Here is an 18,020-nt window from a genome sequence, read left to right as displayed (position 1 = left end):
AATGTTTTTTCAGTTTATTAGTTACGAGTATTATTATAAGATACCCAATTTTTCAAAATTTATTCATTATTGTTTCATATTTTTGAGAAATTTAGCATCTGAAACTATGGACTAGCAAGTTGTATATAAAGTCTATTATTTACTAATTAATTTTTACAGAAAATATCAAAACTTAATATTCAAAAATCAATTCTGAAATTCACCTTTTCGTTGGTCTAAAAGCGTTTTTTATAAAGTTCTTGTCGTAAAAACGTTAACAGTAAATAAAAATGCACTCCAGTATATTCCATATTGCTAAACTCGAGCGCTTCAAATTTGAATTTGAAGTGAAATGCTCAATTTTGCAATGATATTTTATTCTACACGATTTACACCATCCTTAGTTTACAAGGCCTTTATATTGATTACAAAATTAAATTATTTTTTAATTTGAATTTGTTTGCTTGTATTCACAATTAATAGCGGCAATAATATATGCGCCCACTAGCGCTTCACAATATGTATAGGGCGAATACGAAATAATTGGCCAATAATTGTTTGAGAGTGATCTTATCGGTTAAATTTCTTTCTATATCTTAAAATATTTAATTAAATATAAATAAATTATGGTCAAATTTATTCTTTTTAAATTAATATCCATATATTCCAATTGAATTAATAAAACTAATTAAATTTCTATGAATTCTATTACAAAAAATGTGAAATTCTATTACAAAAAATTCATATATAAAAATATTATTTTAGATCTATATAAAAGGTATTTCATAGGTATTCAATTTTTATTTTCAATTTTTAATTAAATTAAATTTAAAATGTTTTTGATTTTATTTACAGGTTACCACATCGACTATAAATCAACAATCATTACAAAAATTTGCAACATGCCTTCAAAATATTGCACAATTATTAGAGTGTCCAATATGTCTTGAGGTAAGAGAAACTAATACAATATTTAAAATAGGAAAATATTTGAGTCTTTATCAAAGTCAAGTTTTTCTTTATTTTGAACTAAGAATTGAGAATCTCGGACACTTAAATGTGTTGAAATAACAAAGATTTTTGAAACAAATTCTAAAATTTCTATATTTTAGTAATTTAAATTTGGATCTTTTTATTATAGCACGCATTCTTTCAACATTTTGTTAATTTTTTGTACTATAGGGTTTTCTATTTAGTTTGAGGTGAGTCGGGAACACTTTAAATTGAAAACATATGAGATTTTTATCTGGATTGCATTTGTGTATAGGAAAGTGAAAATTTTATTTTTTTTTACATATTACTTTCTGATAAATCACTATAAATAATTTTTTTCTTTTTTAATTCGGATGAATTTACTTTAATTATTTAGAGAGTTTTGTAAAATAATTGTGATTTTGATTTTATTTTTGGTTAATACCTTAATGAATATTTTAATTTGTAAATTGGAAACAAATCAATAAAATTATGTTTTCTTCTTTTAATCTTAAATATTGTTAAAAGTTGTATGGTTTTTCATACATATGTATTTTTACATACATGATAACATGTGTAATGTACATGTCTATTCATAATATTGTTATACTATATCTTTACAATATTTATGTATATGAAATGTCCATTTAATTTTCAAAAAAAGTCAAACAACATATTGATAGCTTTCACATATATATAAATGTGGAGATGTAAGAGAGTAAAAAGTTCTTGAATCCCCAAAACAATAAGAACAAATTAGAAGCAGTAATTTTACACACAAGATTTTATACGCACATAATTTTATTGACCAACATTTAAAGCAACATAAACAATATTAAAATAAAACGATAACCTGACTAATTTAGCAACTTTAGCGCGAAAACGCGTAATACATAATCACATCCTGAAAATTGGAGAACTGAAACCCTAATATTTACTGAGCAGAAAGTAAGTTAGTGTCATCTATTTCGTATAAAGTAATTTGCAAGTGAGAACTTTTTCTTATTCCCAATATAATTTATAAAAAATTTAGGTACCATTCATTCAAATTGACTTTAAAGATCACAAGTTTACTCGATATTTTGAGAAAAATTGAGAAAATTTGGTAAAAAAAATAAATCTTATAGGAACAATTACATGTTCAATTAAAAAAAACGAGAATTTCGACATGAAAGTGAATAAAAATAGTTACTGAAAAGCTGCCTAGTCATATATCTCGCCCTTTTATTTAATTTTTATTCATCTTCAAATCAGAATTCTCTGTTTTTCTAATGGATATCTCAGCTTTCCAATAAGATTACTCATTTTTTCAATTGGAATTTTGCATTTCTTCACAAATTATTGATTGAACTTCTTACTTTCAAAAGCAAATTTTGAAAATTTAAAAAAAAACGACATACGCAAAACCAAATAATTCTTCCCACTCGAAAATTCCATTATGTCACTAGTTATTCACTTCCTTCTCACTTGCCGAAATAGACGATCAGGCTATTGATCGGGCTGTAAATTGTTCTCTATTTAGTGAGTATTCTATAATGATTTTATATCAGTCAGCATTTTTGATTTTCAATAAAATATCTATTTTTTCTTCACATCATAGCAAATTAACTCTTTGATCGATTGAAATACCAAATTTCTATAAAATCAAATAAAATTTACTCTGCCATAGCTAAAATTCTAGTTACTTGAGTGATTTCAATCATTTTAGTAATTTTAAGCCTGTTTTTTTACCTTTTTTTTCAAATTAAAAAATACAAGTGATGAAAAATTAATTGTTTTTTAAGGAAGATACGCTGCACTCCTGAAATCTTTAAATTTTCTACTTGCCATCTCTTAAAAATATCATTATCGTGTTGTAAACATTATAAACGAAGTATAAAACTTTTAGAAGAACTGAAACATTTTTTCTTATATATAAAAAATTTCAATTTCAATATTTTTTTAAAAAATAAAAAATTTCATTGAAACAATGTGGTTTCTAATAATCTTGTCTAATTCAGATCTTCCTTGAATTTCAAAAAGAAAATAAAAATATAATATCCTTATGAAAAGAAATAAGAACAACAATAATAATAACAAAAATGCAATATACAAAAAAAAAAATTTAATTTAATTTCAAATATTTTTATATTATGGTAAATTTCATTGAATTTAAAGAAAATTCTTATTTTTTTTTATAAAAATGAACAAAAAATAAAATTAATAATTCAGAAATATTTGCAAAAAAAATTTGTATTATTATTAAAGATTTGTGCAGAGATTCTTTTTATTGAATTTTCAACATAATTGAAATGGAAAAATATTAAAAAAAAAATTTTTTTCCAATATTCATTGATATTAAATAAATTCAATATATTTGTACATTTTATATATATATATATATGTTTACATATGTATAAATAAAATAATTTTTTTTTTTAATTAATTGAATAATATTTGTGTTAAGATGTTGTGTGTGATATGAATTTTTTATAATAAATTTGTCATTTTATTTTTTCTTTTATTATTTTTGTAGTAAAACATAAAAAATTTATGTTTGATTACACCCCCAATATAATTTTATATTTCAAAATACATGTGTGTATGTGTGCATAACTATAATAAAATACAATTTATGTAAAATATAGGTGATACAAATAAATTATAGTATAGTTTTAATAGGCAATAACTCTTATTCCAAACAATCTGTATAAGATGAAATAAAATTGCCTGAATTCATTCGAGTAATAATTAAGGAAAGGCAATCGTATCATACATATTAAAATATTTATAAATTTCAAAGACAATTCTGAAGCGAATTTTTCAAATGGCCACCACCTCATTTCATCATTTGAAATATTAATTTTAAATTCAATTTAACTCTATAATTTTAATTTATACCAGCTTACTGTTTAAATTCTTCCCTTTAAAATGAAATTCTTCTAATAAAATTAATCGCAGTTTCTATCCATTACATCAAAAGCAACCAAACATTAATACTCCCGAAGTTCAACTCCACAATTTTTATTATTCGTTTTCTGTTGTATACGACTGTATGAAACACTCCAGTTAAGTACAATCAAACATTTTGTTTCCAAAAATATTGAAGCCAAAAAAATTGATTGATAATTTTTTGGAAATTATTTCTTCAAGATTGCATTCCAGAGAAAAAAGTAAATTCTCGTTTAATACTTTATACTTTAAATATTGCATAAATTTAGGATTTTACTTAATTTTTTAGTTATTTTTTACAATGTAATTTAATTTAGAAAAAAAAATATTTAATTTTAATAATTGATTATTTATTATAAGAAATTGTTTTTTATTTTTTTTTTTTATTTTTGCTTTCAATTTAATTGAAATATGTGCAATCTTTCTTATTTCTGTACAATACAATTTATTATAGCCATATAGATTTAAAATATATAAAATTATTATTTACTATAAATAATATTGAATTGATATTTAAAAAAATATTTTTAAAATATATTAAAAATATCGAATAAATTTCATTGAATTTAATGAATTATTTACAAATAGTTCAATATCATAATTAATTAAGAAGAATTACCCAAAGTTTACATAGTATATTTAATTGAGGTTTATATTTTGAATTTAAAATTATTGCCATTTTCATTACTATTTTAAATTTCAAATTTATTTTGGCCTTGATTACATGAAAATTTTTTTTAAGAAGCCAAGATTTTCTTTTACTACAATTTTAAAATTAAATATTAGTTTGACTTAATGCAACATATAGATCCTTGAAAATTTCAATGCCGCATCGTCATAAAGTGTATAACAAAATTATATTAGATTTGTGTTATAAAATTCTATTAAATGTCAAAACAAATCCACTCACATTACAATTATTTTAAAGATTTTGTTTTGTTCTAAAAATTTTCTATTATAAAATATTTTAATGCTCTATTCCTCATTTATGGTATCGACATGACATGCTTCATACAAAAAAAAGTTCAGAAGAGGTTTGTGTTCTGTTTTGTCATTTTTTTAATTTTAATTTCCTTTTTAACTTTTATAATAAGCTCATAAAAACTAAGTGTATTAAAGTGCTCTTGTTTATTTAATTCATTTATTTTAAGGTTATGTTGTAAAAAAACATATAAAATTTACATTAATTTTTAATTTCTTATAGTGTTCATTTAATTTCTTAAGATTATGAGTGTTTGTTTTTTGTTTTTATATATTTTCTTATATTTTTTTATAACGTACACACACACTTACACATTTGTTGCATATCCTGTTGTCTTAAGTTTCCTTTTTCTCTTAAAAATTTTCTTCCAATTTTTTTAATGTTAATTTGTTTTTTCTATTTAATATTTTTAGGTTATAAAACCACCTGGATGGCAATGTTGTAATGGTCACGTATTATGTAATAGCTGCCGTAATCGTTCAGTTAAATGTCCCGTATGTCGTGTACCATTTGGTCCAAGAGGTCGTTGTCTTTTATCTGATAAATTATTTACTTTATTGGCAGAAACTTTTCCTTGTGATGGTAAGTATATTTATATTATACTTTATAATTTTATGTTATACACACATATGTAGCACATATTCATATTCATATTCATATGAGAGTTTACAAATCAACAAAAACAAGCACTATAATAGTTTATGTTAGTGTCTATAGATTTTCATACAAGATACACATAAAATAATGTAAATATAGAAAAAAAGTCTTAAAATGAATAAAAAGGAAGGAATTTTTTTTTATTTGAGAGGACATCCTTATGAGAATGCAAAAGGATACAATGAACATATATATATGTAATACATGCACATATATTGGACTTCTACTTCCATATTCTAAGAAATATTTTTAGAATAGCTTCTTTCATATTCTTGAATCATAAAAAAATTTTAAAACTTAAAATAAAGTTTAGAGCAAAAACAAAAAATTTGTACTTAAAAGTCCTTCACAAAATTAATATTTTAAATGATTCAAGATTCATGTATGTGTTCTACAAATAAATAAAAAAAAAAAAAGTTTTCAATATTTATTTTTCAGTTTTTTCGTCCTTCTTTGTTTTTTTTTTTCTTTTATGTTTAATGATAGTTAAATTAAATTACATTTTATTTTTGTTTCAATTTAATGTTTTTTATATGCATTTTTCCTTAAAATTTTCTTTTGCTTGTTTTTAATTTTTAAATCTTTTCAAGTACGTGATACAATTAAGGATAAGTGATATTATACATATATGTAGATATATAAAAATCAAGGAATTGATATTATTTATTTACAAAATCTAGAGAAATTCTGCCTAACAGTATTTAAATACACACACTTATAAAAGATAAAATATAATTTTGAAAATTTTGTACAAATTATCAAAATTACTTATAATGTTTCCTATATAATTTTTAATAAAAATGTTGATTGAATTTGATTTATGTTATACAATTATGAATCTAAAAATTATTACAATTCTGCTCATCATTTACATAGTGACAATCATGTATTACAGAATTCACTCTTCATGACAGGGAGTTTTGCACTATTTAAACTATAATTGAAAAGAAGTTAATGTTTATTTGTGTATTCTGTACTTATAAATTTTTTTTATAAAATGAGCAACCCAAAAAGATCTATGATGCTCAATGAAGATCAGTAAAATAGAATCTAAAAGTATATACATAAATAAAATTGCATTCATAAGGGAAATTTCCAGAAATTTTTGCAAAAAGTACGGTGAATTAGGAATTTATAATTCGAATTAAGTAATTGCATACATTTGGGATGAACAATATGTTTTAGTTGTTTTTTTGGCACAGTGAAATTGAAAGAAAAAAAATTGCATACATTTCGTGTAATTCTTTCATAATTTAGTTGGTTTAAACCAAATAAATATTATTGCATACATTTAGGGTATAAACTTCTCTTAACAATTGAATTATAAAGAAAAAATGACATACTCATATTTTCATAAATGTGGTATACCATTGTATACCACATTTATAAATAACGTTGTTGATATATTTTGTTTATAAACATTGCTGCTAAAAATGCAATAGATTGGTTTATTCAACTGTTTTGCTGAATTGAACTTTTGTAGAATAGTGAAAAAAATTGCATATCATTATGGATGTTTTCGCAATATTGCGTTTTGCAGTGTGGTTATGAAAATCTCTAAAATAAATTGAAAAGCAATTTTTGTTTTGGAATATGAATTAATAAATTTTTCTATAAAAATTCAAAACTAATTTAATTTATATTAAATTAAGCCCGTAACTTATTTAATCCATTAGAATTACTTTTTAGTCCTGAATTTACTATATTTCAAAATATACGGTTTTGCTCTCATAAGAGTCATTAAAATAAATAGTTTTTTGTTTTTCTCAAAAACATGAAGATTGATAGAAGAATATGGAGGCAATGCTGCTAATAAAAATTTCTTTAATTTTTAAATAAACAAGATTCATAAAAAAATTACATACTTACACAACATATGTACATATATGTAAACGTAAACATTTTATAAACAAAATATACAATTTTTTTTTTGTTTCTCTAATATCAAATAAATCCTGTTTTTTCCTTTTATTTGTTAAGGAACTAAAAATGGTAGTAATAAAAATGGACGATGCCCACCGGAAAATATTAAAAACAAAAAATGCAATATTTCAAAGAAAATAACATCAATAGAATCACCTCTACCTTCAGTTACACAAACACTTACCGAAATGAGAAATCCACTTGTCAATACAAGTAATGAAAATAATTCAATAACAACATTTGGGACAACAAGAATAATTAAAGTTGGTGAAGAAGTACGAACATCACCAATAAAAACTCGAAATAATCAAAATACATACGATAGAATCCCTCAAGAACTAACAACAACAACGATACCAGCAATTCCGTCTACAACTTTTCAAACAAGATCTATTGAAACAAACCATCAACCATTAATTGTAAACAGAAAATATTTGGAACCAATTCAAAACATTTCTACTACTGCCACTACTACTACAGCTTTATTACCACATACAACAATTGTTCCTTTATCACCAGTATTATCAACAACAATAACAACAAATATTATTGAAAAAATTGAACCGCTACCAATGCATATGACTAATAATATTTCATGTATGAGTTCAGGATCAACAGAAATAGCAGTTAATTCAAATCTCAAAGGATCTACAGAAAACAAACTTGAAAAACAAATTATAACTTTAAAGGTTAAATCAAAATCTTCAGAAAATCTAAATTTTTTTAGAGTAGAAAAAGAAACAAAAGAATTAGAAGAGAGAAAAGTGAAAGAAACATTATCACTGCCAGCATCACCGGTATCTAATTTAGTTAATTCAAAAAAAAATTCTAAAATCACCACAAAAATGTCCCCAGGATATGAAACGTAAGTTGAAATTTATGTAAGTGTATAACAAAATTTTCTTTTTAATATTGAATTATTTTTTAAGTATATGTGGAAAATGTAATAATATTTTTTTTTCATTTCGGGTCAGAATTTTTTCACTTCTTTCTGATTTTCTTCAGTAAAAATTTTGTATTGCTTAAGTAATTGCGGTTGCTTTAAAAAGTTATTTGCAATTTAATAAAATTACTTTATAAAAAGTTCTCTTAAATTTTTAAATTCGAAACATGAATTTGAAATTTTAGTTGAGGGCTAAACGTTACTTTTCAATATTATTTGTCAATTTTCGAATTTTAAGTTTTAAAAGTTGCTATAAAATATTATTAAAAATTAATTACATTAATCAGGCATCTCACTAGTTATCTTATAAAATAAATAGAAAAAGATTTTCAGTAACATTTCTTAATGAACCATGCACAATATTTCGGGATTTTAATTACAAAAAGGACAGGTTTTTAATATTGCAAGAAATTTTGTAAATATTAAGAGTCTAATGTGACCTTCACATTAGACTCTTAATATTTAGTCCAGAACAAAGGAAGTTGATAAAATATTTGAAAGGAACGCTTAAGCTCAAAAACTTTTGACTAGCTATTAAATGACAATTTGAGTCTCAGGCTCTGGCCCTTTTCAAAAATTTCCTTTTGTCAAAGAACGGACAGAATTAGTTATATTAGTTAGTAAGCATATAAATATTTGCTTCTAGATACATATAAGAAAAATATCCTAAGACAAGAAAAAAATGTTTTGAAAATTTTATAGGAAATCACCTTTTTTTCTTTGTTTTTTTTTAATTTTTTTAATTTACTTTAAATCTTAAAAAAATTTCTTATTTTTTTCTTCATCTCACATTTTTATCCAGATTACTGCCGACTACAACAAATACCAAACAAATAAATGATAAAAATGATATTGAAGCTACTGTTGTATGCCCATCACTTTCTTTATGGTTAAATTTTATACAAGAACATAAAAATTATCATTGCTCAACTGGGAAATCAACTTGTATTATTGACAAAATTGATGAAATTTTTTCAAATTCAACATCAAAATATTGTCATCAAAAATATTGTCATCAAACGGCAAAAAAATTATTAAGGACAACGATGACGAAAACGGTACCGATGACGACTACAAAAACAACCTTGAATCAAAAATTATTAGAAAAAAATTTAGAACAAAATGATAAAATAATTAATAAAAAAATATTCTCTTCATATAATGATGATGAAAAACAATTTCAAAATTTTAAATTAGATCAGGAAGATCAATTAATAAATTTTCCAACCAAAGAAGAAATAATTAATAAGAATTTAAATTCTGAATATGAAATAGAATGACAGAGAAATTTTTTTTGAGAATGTTATTTGTACTTATGTGCTCTTTAATAATGTAAACTGAAAAAATTTTAATTAAATGTAATGGTGCTAAATTTAAGTTATAATAGTGTGGTTTAATCAAAAAAAAATTTTTTTTTCAAGTCCATATTACTTTTCATCATAATCATCATCCTTATCATCAGAATTATAAAAATTTCAATTTCTGCATAATGAAAAGGACATTAAACAAGTTCATTGAAGGATATTGAACCATTTGAAACAAAAATGGAAAAAAACTGAAATATCCTTATGTACACGTATGTCAATATCATTGTGGTTTCGATGAAATATTTTCAATCGATATGAATTTTGTTGAATAATAAATCTAATATTTTTAGATTTATTAGAATTGATAATGATTACATACAGCAATATGATGAATAATAATAATAATAACGATATTGCCACTAAAATATAACTATCTCTAATATAAATACTGTTATATTTGATACAAAACAATTTATTCAAGTTTTATATAAAATTTGTTCATCCTGAATGATATTCAAAAAAAAAAAAATCACTTTTGAATTATGTACAGCACCGCCTCCAGAATTATCAATATCATTTTTTTTATATTATTATTGTCATCATCTATTGTAATCATCGCACGAATTAAATTACCGTCAACTGGGAATGACACAAAAAAAATCTTATTTTTCATATTTTATATAAGATATACAAAATAAAAATCATAAATTCAGCAATATTTGTTTATGATTGTGTACAAGATGACAACAATTTTACTATATTATACACTGAATAGAATTAAATTAAAAGACCATCAAGTATTTTGTTACAAGATATTGTAAATATGATTGATTAAATTCCAAAAGTCGAACTGTTTAAGTTCAAATTGAGAAATACACGTGAAAAAATTTAATTACTTGCATGATATTATTAATAAAATATTACATTATGAGTAAGATTTTACAGGGATCTCAAATTTAAATATCTAGAATTTACAAAAATTAATGCATATAAAATATTTTATTAAATTCATAACTTTTTAGCTTTAATTCAAGATAAAAATATTAAAAACACTCGATTTACTAAACATATTTTTTAAAATTTCAATTCTATTCTTTTTTGAAAAATTGAAATTTTCAAAATCACCTTTTTAGCATAATTCTTTCAAATTCATTTGAATATAAAACTCCAATCTATTGAGTGAAAAAAAGAGCTGTTTTTTGTCTAAAAATTCATTGTATAAAAAATCCCCGTTGATATTCGTAGTTTTAGTAATTGTAATAAATGTAAAAATATATGCAAATACAATTGTAAATTCAAAAATATTTCAAAAACAAAAAAAAAATTTATCTCTCCGTTGATAAAAAAGGCACACAATTACAGCATAACTATACAGATTTTACTTTGTAAGCATCGAAGAATTATTTAATAAAAATGCAAAAATTATTTTTGCACCTGACGACGACTCAATATAACAATATCGACAAGTAAAACAGAATGTTAACAATAATAGTAAAAATCTAACACTATTTGACTTCCGGCTAAATTTTTTTTTCCTATAGAATATTGTATAATAACTATAGAATATTGTATAATATTTCTGTTCATGACTTTAATACACAAAAAACCAAAGTAATATAATATTATTAGTTCGCCAGTATATTTGTATGTAGATAACTGTGTAAACTTACATTGAATTCAAAGTTCATAACTTTCAACATGATTACCTTCATACTCATACTAAATACGTACACACTACTATAACGAAACAAACCATTGCATGTCATAATCATCATCATAAAAAGCAACAATGTTATAGAGAAAATTTCGAGGAAAAACTATTTGGAAAATCTTGAATGTAATCAAGATGATATTGTTGATAATATTTTTGTAACATTATTATATAACAAGAACAACTCAGTAGCCGTTTTCAAAATCACATTGATGACAATTTTTTTTTTGTAAATGTGGTTTTTTTTTCTACATTTTTATTGTATTTTGTTCTCCTAGCTGTATAAAATTTATAGAACGTGCTGATATAAATCTCTTGATAAAAAAAAATATTGAATCAATGGAGGAGAAAAAGTTCTACGAATTGTAAATTTAAAAAAAGAAGAAAAAGAAATCTGTTCGACAATAACAAGAACAACAACAGCAAGTTTACATAATATAGTAATATCCTGGGGACCTCAACATCATATTACCTGTAGCAAAAACATCCTTTAAACTTAAAAATACATAAATAAATTTAAAAAAAATTTTACCTGATGATAAAATTATAATAAATTTTTACTATATATTTATACAAATGTTTAACTTATATTTCTTGCTCCATTATTACTGTATATAAGTTTGTAATTGTAATTGCACTGAATTAAAAAAAAATAAGTTTATAATTTCGATAAAAAACAAGAGAAAAAAATAGGAAAATTTAGGTATTGTGGCAATGATTACGAATTGAATGTAAACGAAAAACTTCCGGGCTGTGATTGAATGTTGCAATATTATTTAAAAAAAAAAAACAAAAATAAAACGTGATAATGATGCAACTCACATTATGCATATTGATGATAATTGATAATAAAATTGGAACATCAAAAATTTTAATATTATTTTGGAATCCTAACAAAAAATTTTAAATGATTACTTGCATATATGAATATAGGAAAATATCTACACATTTAAGTCAAATAATAAAAACGTACTCACATTAATTTAGGTTACGAAAAATTATGCACATTATATACGCATTAAGAAATCTTAAAAATATTTTTATTAAAATTTTGTTTTGATTTTTATTGAAATTTCATTTATTATTATAAAAATAAATTGCATATTTAGAAAATAATAAATCTGGTCAATTTTTTTCTTAAACTTCGATTAATCCCAGTAATAAACCCAAACTAATTGATGGAAAATCTTAGTAAACCTTTTGTAGTAATTGAATAATTGTAAACATTACAACATTTCAATATAAGTAAGTAATTTATTTATTTCAAAGTCAATATAACAATAGCTCGAATACGGTGCTAAACATTTAACAGATTTGTATAAGTAATAGGCAATTGGCAAATCAAATTCTAAAATATGAATTAAAAATTAGGTAGGTATGTAAAGCGTAATTGGAAATTACATACATACATTAATTTTTATAAAAATTTTAAAATTAAATAGAATCGTTTTAAGGAATAAGGTAGATATAGCCGCAAGTAGGCTTTTCGATTTGAATCTATAATAATCAAAATTTTGGAATAGGTGATTGCTAAACAATATTATTTATAAGACATTTTCATAAAAAATTAATAACCCATTTATTTGAACGACATATGTAATTCTACTATACTAACTGTAAAATGACTAGTCTCTTTAAGCATGATCCAAGCCTTTTATAGTCTAGTAAAATATTTGTACTTAGGAACATCATTGATATTGTAATTTTCCGAAAAAGCTTCATTCACAAGGAACTACAAGTGTGCAAGTAAGTAAGAGTAATTATTAATATTATTAATACATGCAATGATAAGAATAAAGTAACATTAAGTAGATAGGTATGTACTTACATTGTTGTGTCCATTTAATATGCTTAGGTGTGTGTATCCTTATGTAAGTTATGTGCATCTCCATGCATTATTTTAATCTTGATATTAGTATTTTTGATTACCAAGGTGAAGGATAACAAAATTTATGGTGTGCAAAATGTATTGTTCAATTTGAATTAATATATGAAGGACCTCGAATTTCAATTTTATTTGCAAAATTTAATACCATTTTAAATTAAATTTACTTAAGAAGAATTTACTAAAATTTAAATAACGAAAAATCACTATTTGGAAAAACAAAATTCTTTTAAAAAATTAAATAAAAAATTAACAAATTCAAAAAGAAACAACCAAGCATTCTAATGTACGTAATTTGAAGTTTTGTACTCAAAAGAATATTGATTCTCGAAATTTTTGATTCTCGATATTTTCGCTAGGTAGAATTCTCGTTTTGTGTAGATCAAATGTGTACGCATTGAAGTTTAATTTATATTACGAGTATGTCAACAACAAAATATTTTACAGTCAAAAAATTGAAAAAATGTGAACATTAATTTGAAGCAAAAAGGGATAAACTTAATCTAAAAATAAGATCTTCATAAAATCAAATTATGTGCATTAATTGTTATTGATTTTCCTTTAATTTTTCCCTAGAAATATGAAGTTATAACAATTTTGAAAATTAGTAAATAAATGCAAAGTGTAAACAAGTTTTTTTCTATTGGTGAATATTCATTTCATATTTAGAATGAAATTGTAAAAAATTCTCTACAATTAAAAATCATTGCCACTAACACTACTACATCATTCATATGGCGCCGCAAAACAGCTGATTCTATTTACATTTTTACAATAAGCAATGAACTCCCAATGTCATTTTTCGGTGATCAGTGAATATGTAGTAGTGATTTGGTTTTTAATAGCATGTGTAGCCAAATTTTATTCTTTTGATAAAAATTCTAAAAATTTTATTTTTAATTTTAAAAGTCATTAATGTGATATTGTAACCTTTTTTATTTTATAAATTAAAGGAACAATGCTCTCTGTTTTTTATACAAAAAATATTTAAATATTTGACAAATTTTTTAAATTTTTAAGTAGTGTAATTAAATTGATGTAGATTTCATACCTGCCAAAAAGTGTTCAATATATTATACACCTGTACCACTTAATGCAAAATTATAAACGCAGTATAAAAGGAATTATAAAATTATATAGGATAATAGATCATACCTGGATTTTTACATTTAAAGATTAAAAGGTGAGTTGGTATTCATTGAATTTATGTGGTTATCTATGAAATTTATCTATGTTTGAATGTCAAGTTCTTTTTTAGTGCTTATATTTGTTGGCATACCATTGAAAAATTACTTAAAGAATAAACAGTCCATACTGGATTCATTGTCTTTATTTGAAATTCAATAATTAATTTTATGAATTAAAATACCTAAGTACTTGGATAAAGATTCCGGTGATGTGATCTCCCCACACATTTGGAGGAAAGTGTAAAATAATGTAGGATGTTCGTTAAGTGTATGTGCACTTATTTTTTTAAAAAACCAAATAACTGTAATGAGTGTAGCATTTAAAATAGAACAAAAGCAAGATAATAGCAAATCGAATGAGTGTGGCCATTCGGATTTTGAAATATTCCGTTTAAAGGTTAATGTGAAATAAGGAATTTCATGCGTAAGGGATAACACAATTATAAAAGAGAAACACACCATTCCTATACTATGATATTTTAATAGAGGTACGTTATATGTAGTTCTAAAGTCAATTACTTTGTGATTCAATTAATATTGTTTTATTAAAATGAATAAATTCTCAAGAAAATGTGCTTTATTTTAGATCGTGTACAATGAAAATTTCAAGTTGATTGAGAGATAAGAAACCATGCTTCCGGGTGATACGTTGTTTGTCAGAACATTAAACCGATAGAAATTAAATATTTTGATTTTAAAAGCTCTATTTGGTTTATTATAAAGCAGACAATAAAAACCTTTATAAGAGATAGGCTACCGTTTTTGAAAAATCAGTAATAAATATAAGAACGCTAATAAAATACATGCTAGAATTGAGTAGTCCAAAACTTTTTAAAATATTCATAATAAACTTTTAAGAGATTTATTGTTATAAGTGTTTAAAATAACACTTTTATATTTATTAAAATAATTTTATCATTCAGGTTTTTCTTAAAATAAATATTATTGAAATATTTTGTTATAGAGAATGTAGTGTCTCATACAAGTAATCATAAGTTTATTAAGCACAACAAATACTTTGTTATATTAAATTTTAATTTTGATAATGTTGTATTAAAAGTTTAAAGGACACCAAATTGTGAGGTCGTTCTAAATGGTTGAATAGTAAATTTAACAATAGAAAAAAGGGAACCTACTTATTATTAAATCAAAAGCTTTTTCTTGTCTTTTTTATGTAATATTTTAAATATATTTTATTCTATAACAAACTATTGGCTGCAATAATTAAAATAATTTTTGTTTTCATATAGGTACATTTATGTAAATTCATAATATACGGGTGGGATCCGCTTAATAATCAATTTAAGTACTTAAATTTTCCAAAAACATAGTATTGTTTTGTCTAGCCTATTTTACAATAGTTTCTTTTAGTCCGTTGCTTTTCACCACGAATTATACAAGATAATAATACGGAAATAAAAAAAAAGGCATTCTATATTTTAGTAATGAAGACCAATATAGTTCTGAAAATTTAATGGTTTATTTAATCCGATATTCAACGGCTTATAGTATTTTATAAGTGATTTCCGCATTTAAAAGAATTTTATTGAAAATTTTAAATCTAGATAATTCATTCATAGTTTAAATACTGCGATTATTTTGTGTACATTGTAGTATTTTACAAATTATTTACATATATTCAATTATTAATGTACAAATTATATTAGTTGCTTAGGTATTTTATGTGTTTAATTACTTTAAAATGTTTTTTAAAATGACTTATATTCAGTTTTTTTGATCATATATAATCCAAACAGTTCTCTGTTTAAAAAGGCTCAACAATATTTTCATTTTAAATAAAATTTATATTAAATAAATTCTATTAAGATCAGCTATAGACTTATAATAACGCATCAGCATAATGAGAAATAGTGTTGCAAATTTAAGAAACTTTACGAATTCAATATTATAGACTGGATTTTTTAAAAATTGGCGCCGAAATTTATTTTTTCAGTTCAAAAATTCTTTTTGATTTTTTTTTTTAGTTGTTAGTTTAGTTTATTTTCTTGTATATATTTTGTTATTGAAATTGCAAAATAAAAAGTATATTTACAAAATAAAAGCAAGAACTCTTGTAGCATTACGTCTGATACGTCTGATTGTGATATAAAGCAAAACGGAATTGATAATGTTCTTATTTCAAAAAACAACTAGTAGTAAAGTAAAAGAAAAAGTAAGGAAGTATTAAGGAAATTCTCAAATAAATTTTTAAGCTATCTTGAAAAAATATTTGTTTTTCAAATAAAATTGAAATTGTATATTTAGTAATAGTATAACGACATGCATTGTAATATATTTTAATATGTACGTATTTCCATACATTTTGATATATAATATTTATTAAGCGCATAATGTGTTTTTAGGGTGTATGCAACGCAAAACAAAATTTTTAAAAACTTAATTATTGCGTGCTACTATAGATATTTTTACTGCCGCAACGATGTCTATGGTAGCAGGCTTCTCATAAGAACAATTAATTTTCTAAACATATAATATCAAACCACTTAGTTTCAGAGCCGACGTTTAAAAAAAAATAAAAGGGTTAGTTAGGAATATTGGTTAGTAAGTCGTTTACTAAAAGAAAACTCCTACATATTCTTAACATGTTTTACAAGAGTTTTTTAAAATAAAGCTTTAAGATTTATTTAGAGAATCTTAACGTTATTTGAACTATTTTCTACGATAGAACTTTGTATATTCGCAAAACGTCCCACGTCATATCATAGTAAGTACTTACTTTCTATCGAATCGATGATTTAGAATGCTTGTCTATGATTCTAAGAATATTTTCAGTTCCCGATCATATACACTTAATTTTTTAAATTATTGAAAAAGCGCATGCTAAATTTACATTGTCTTTAACATTAACATTTTTATTTTCAAGCAAAAAATTTATAAATATTAAAATAAATGCAGTAATTGCAAAATTAAAATTAAATCTAAAGAATATGGTACTTTTCATATAAAAGCATAATACATACATACATATATGTATATATGAATATATATAAGTATACTCACATCCACTTAAATCCTCGTAAGAAAAGAATATAAAAATATCCATTACAAACTCATTGCATCTATTAAAAAAAAAAAACAATGTAACAATATGGCGTAGAAAGTTCAAGTAGATATAAAAATTAAGATTAAATATTATTAAATTTCACCATTCTAAGAAATTCATACACATACATATATGATGTACAGCAATAGAACATTCAGTCAGCCGCGGGTATTTTTTTCATCATCGTTTTGTTATCCTGTCAATGAACTTAATGATAAAATTGTTCTTGTTCTTAGCTCATTTCCATATTAAGTGAGAAGCATTCATATACAAACATATATACCAAATATATGTACATATATATACATATGTACATATGAGTAGATAAATTATATGTATGTGCTTAGACAAATATATTAAAGAAAATAATTTGATGGTGTTTATAATAGAAAAAAATCTTGGTTACTAAAATGATGTGGAAAATAAGAGAAAATTAAATGAAAAAAAATGAAAGTAAAAATATTTGAATCGGTACGTTT

General features: G+C 23.1%; 2 protein-coding genes across 7 annotated transcripts in view; both read left to right on the top strand.

Annotated features, from left to right (window-relative positions):
- Positions 1–10,644, top strand: part of LOC129611837 (uncharacterized) — a 41,913-nt gene extending 31,269 nt beyond the window's left edge. For 4 of the 5 annotated variants that reach the window (XM_055525226.1, XM_055525223.1, XM_055525224.1 and 1 more), the window contains exons 5-8: positions 835–930; positions 5,278–5,446; positions 7,502–8,309; positions 9,190–10,644. In XM_055525226.1, the coding sequence (XP_055381201.1) occupies positions 835–930; positions 5,278–5,446; positions 7,502–8,309; positions 9,190–9,667 (1,551 nt within the window). In that variant the 3' untranslated portion in view covers positions 9,668–10,644. Of the gene's footprint in view, positions 1–834; positions 931–5,277; positions 5,447–7,501; positions 8,326–9,189 lie in introns of all 5 variants that reach the window. The other variant, XM_055525227.1, reaches the window with a different exon arrangement.
- A 3,610-nt stretch (positions 10,645–14,254) lies between these two features.
- The window catches only part of LOC129611804 (sodium/hydrogen exchanger 9B2), an 82,330-nt gene continuing 78,564 nt past the window's right edge, over positions 14,255–18,020 (top strand). The window contains exons 1-2 of one of the 2 annotated variants that reach the window (XM_055525152.1): positions 14,255–14,473; positions 14,538–14,965. The gene's annotated coding sequence lies outside the window, so the exon portion shown is untranslated. The remainder of the gene's footprint in view (positions 14,474–14,537; positions 14,966–18,020) is intronic. The other variant, XM_055525153.1, reaches the window with a different exon arrangement.

The sequence above is a fragment of the Condylostylus longicornis genome, unplaced genomic scaffold, assembly GCF_029603195.1.
Source record: "Condylostylus longicornis isolate FDR11 unplaced genomic scaffold, ASM2960319v2 ptg000055l, whole genome shotgun sequence".
Classification (NCBI taxonomy): Eukaryota; Metazoa; Arthropoda; class Insecta; order Diptera; family Dolichopodidae; genus Condylostylus; species Condylostylus longicornis.
The sequence above is the reverse complement of the archived record's forward strand: the minus strand, read 5'-3'. Positions and strand labels throughout refer to the sequence as shown.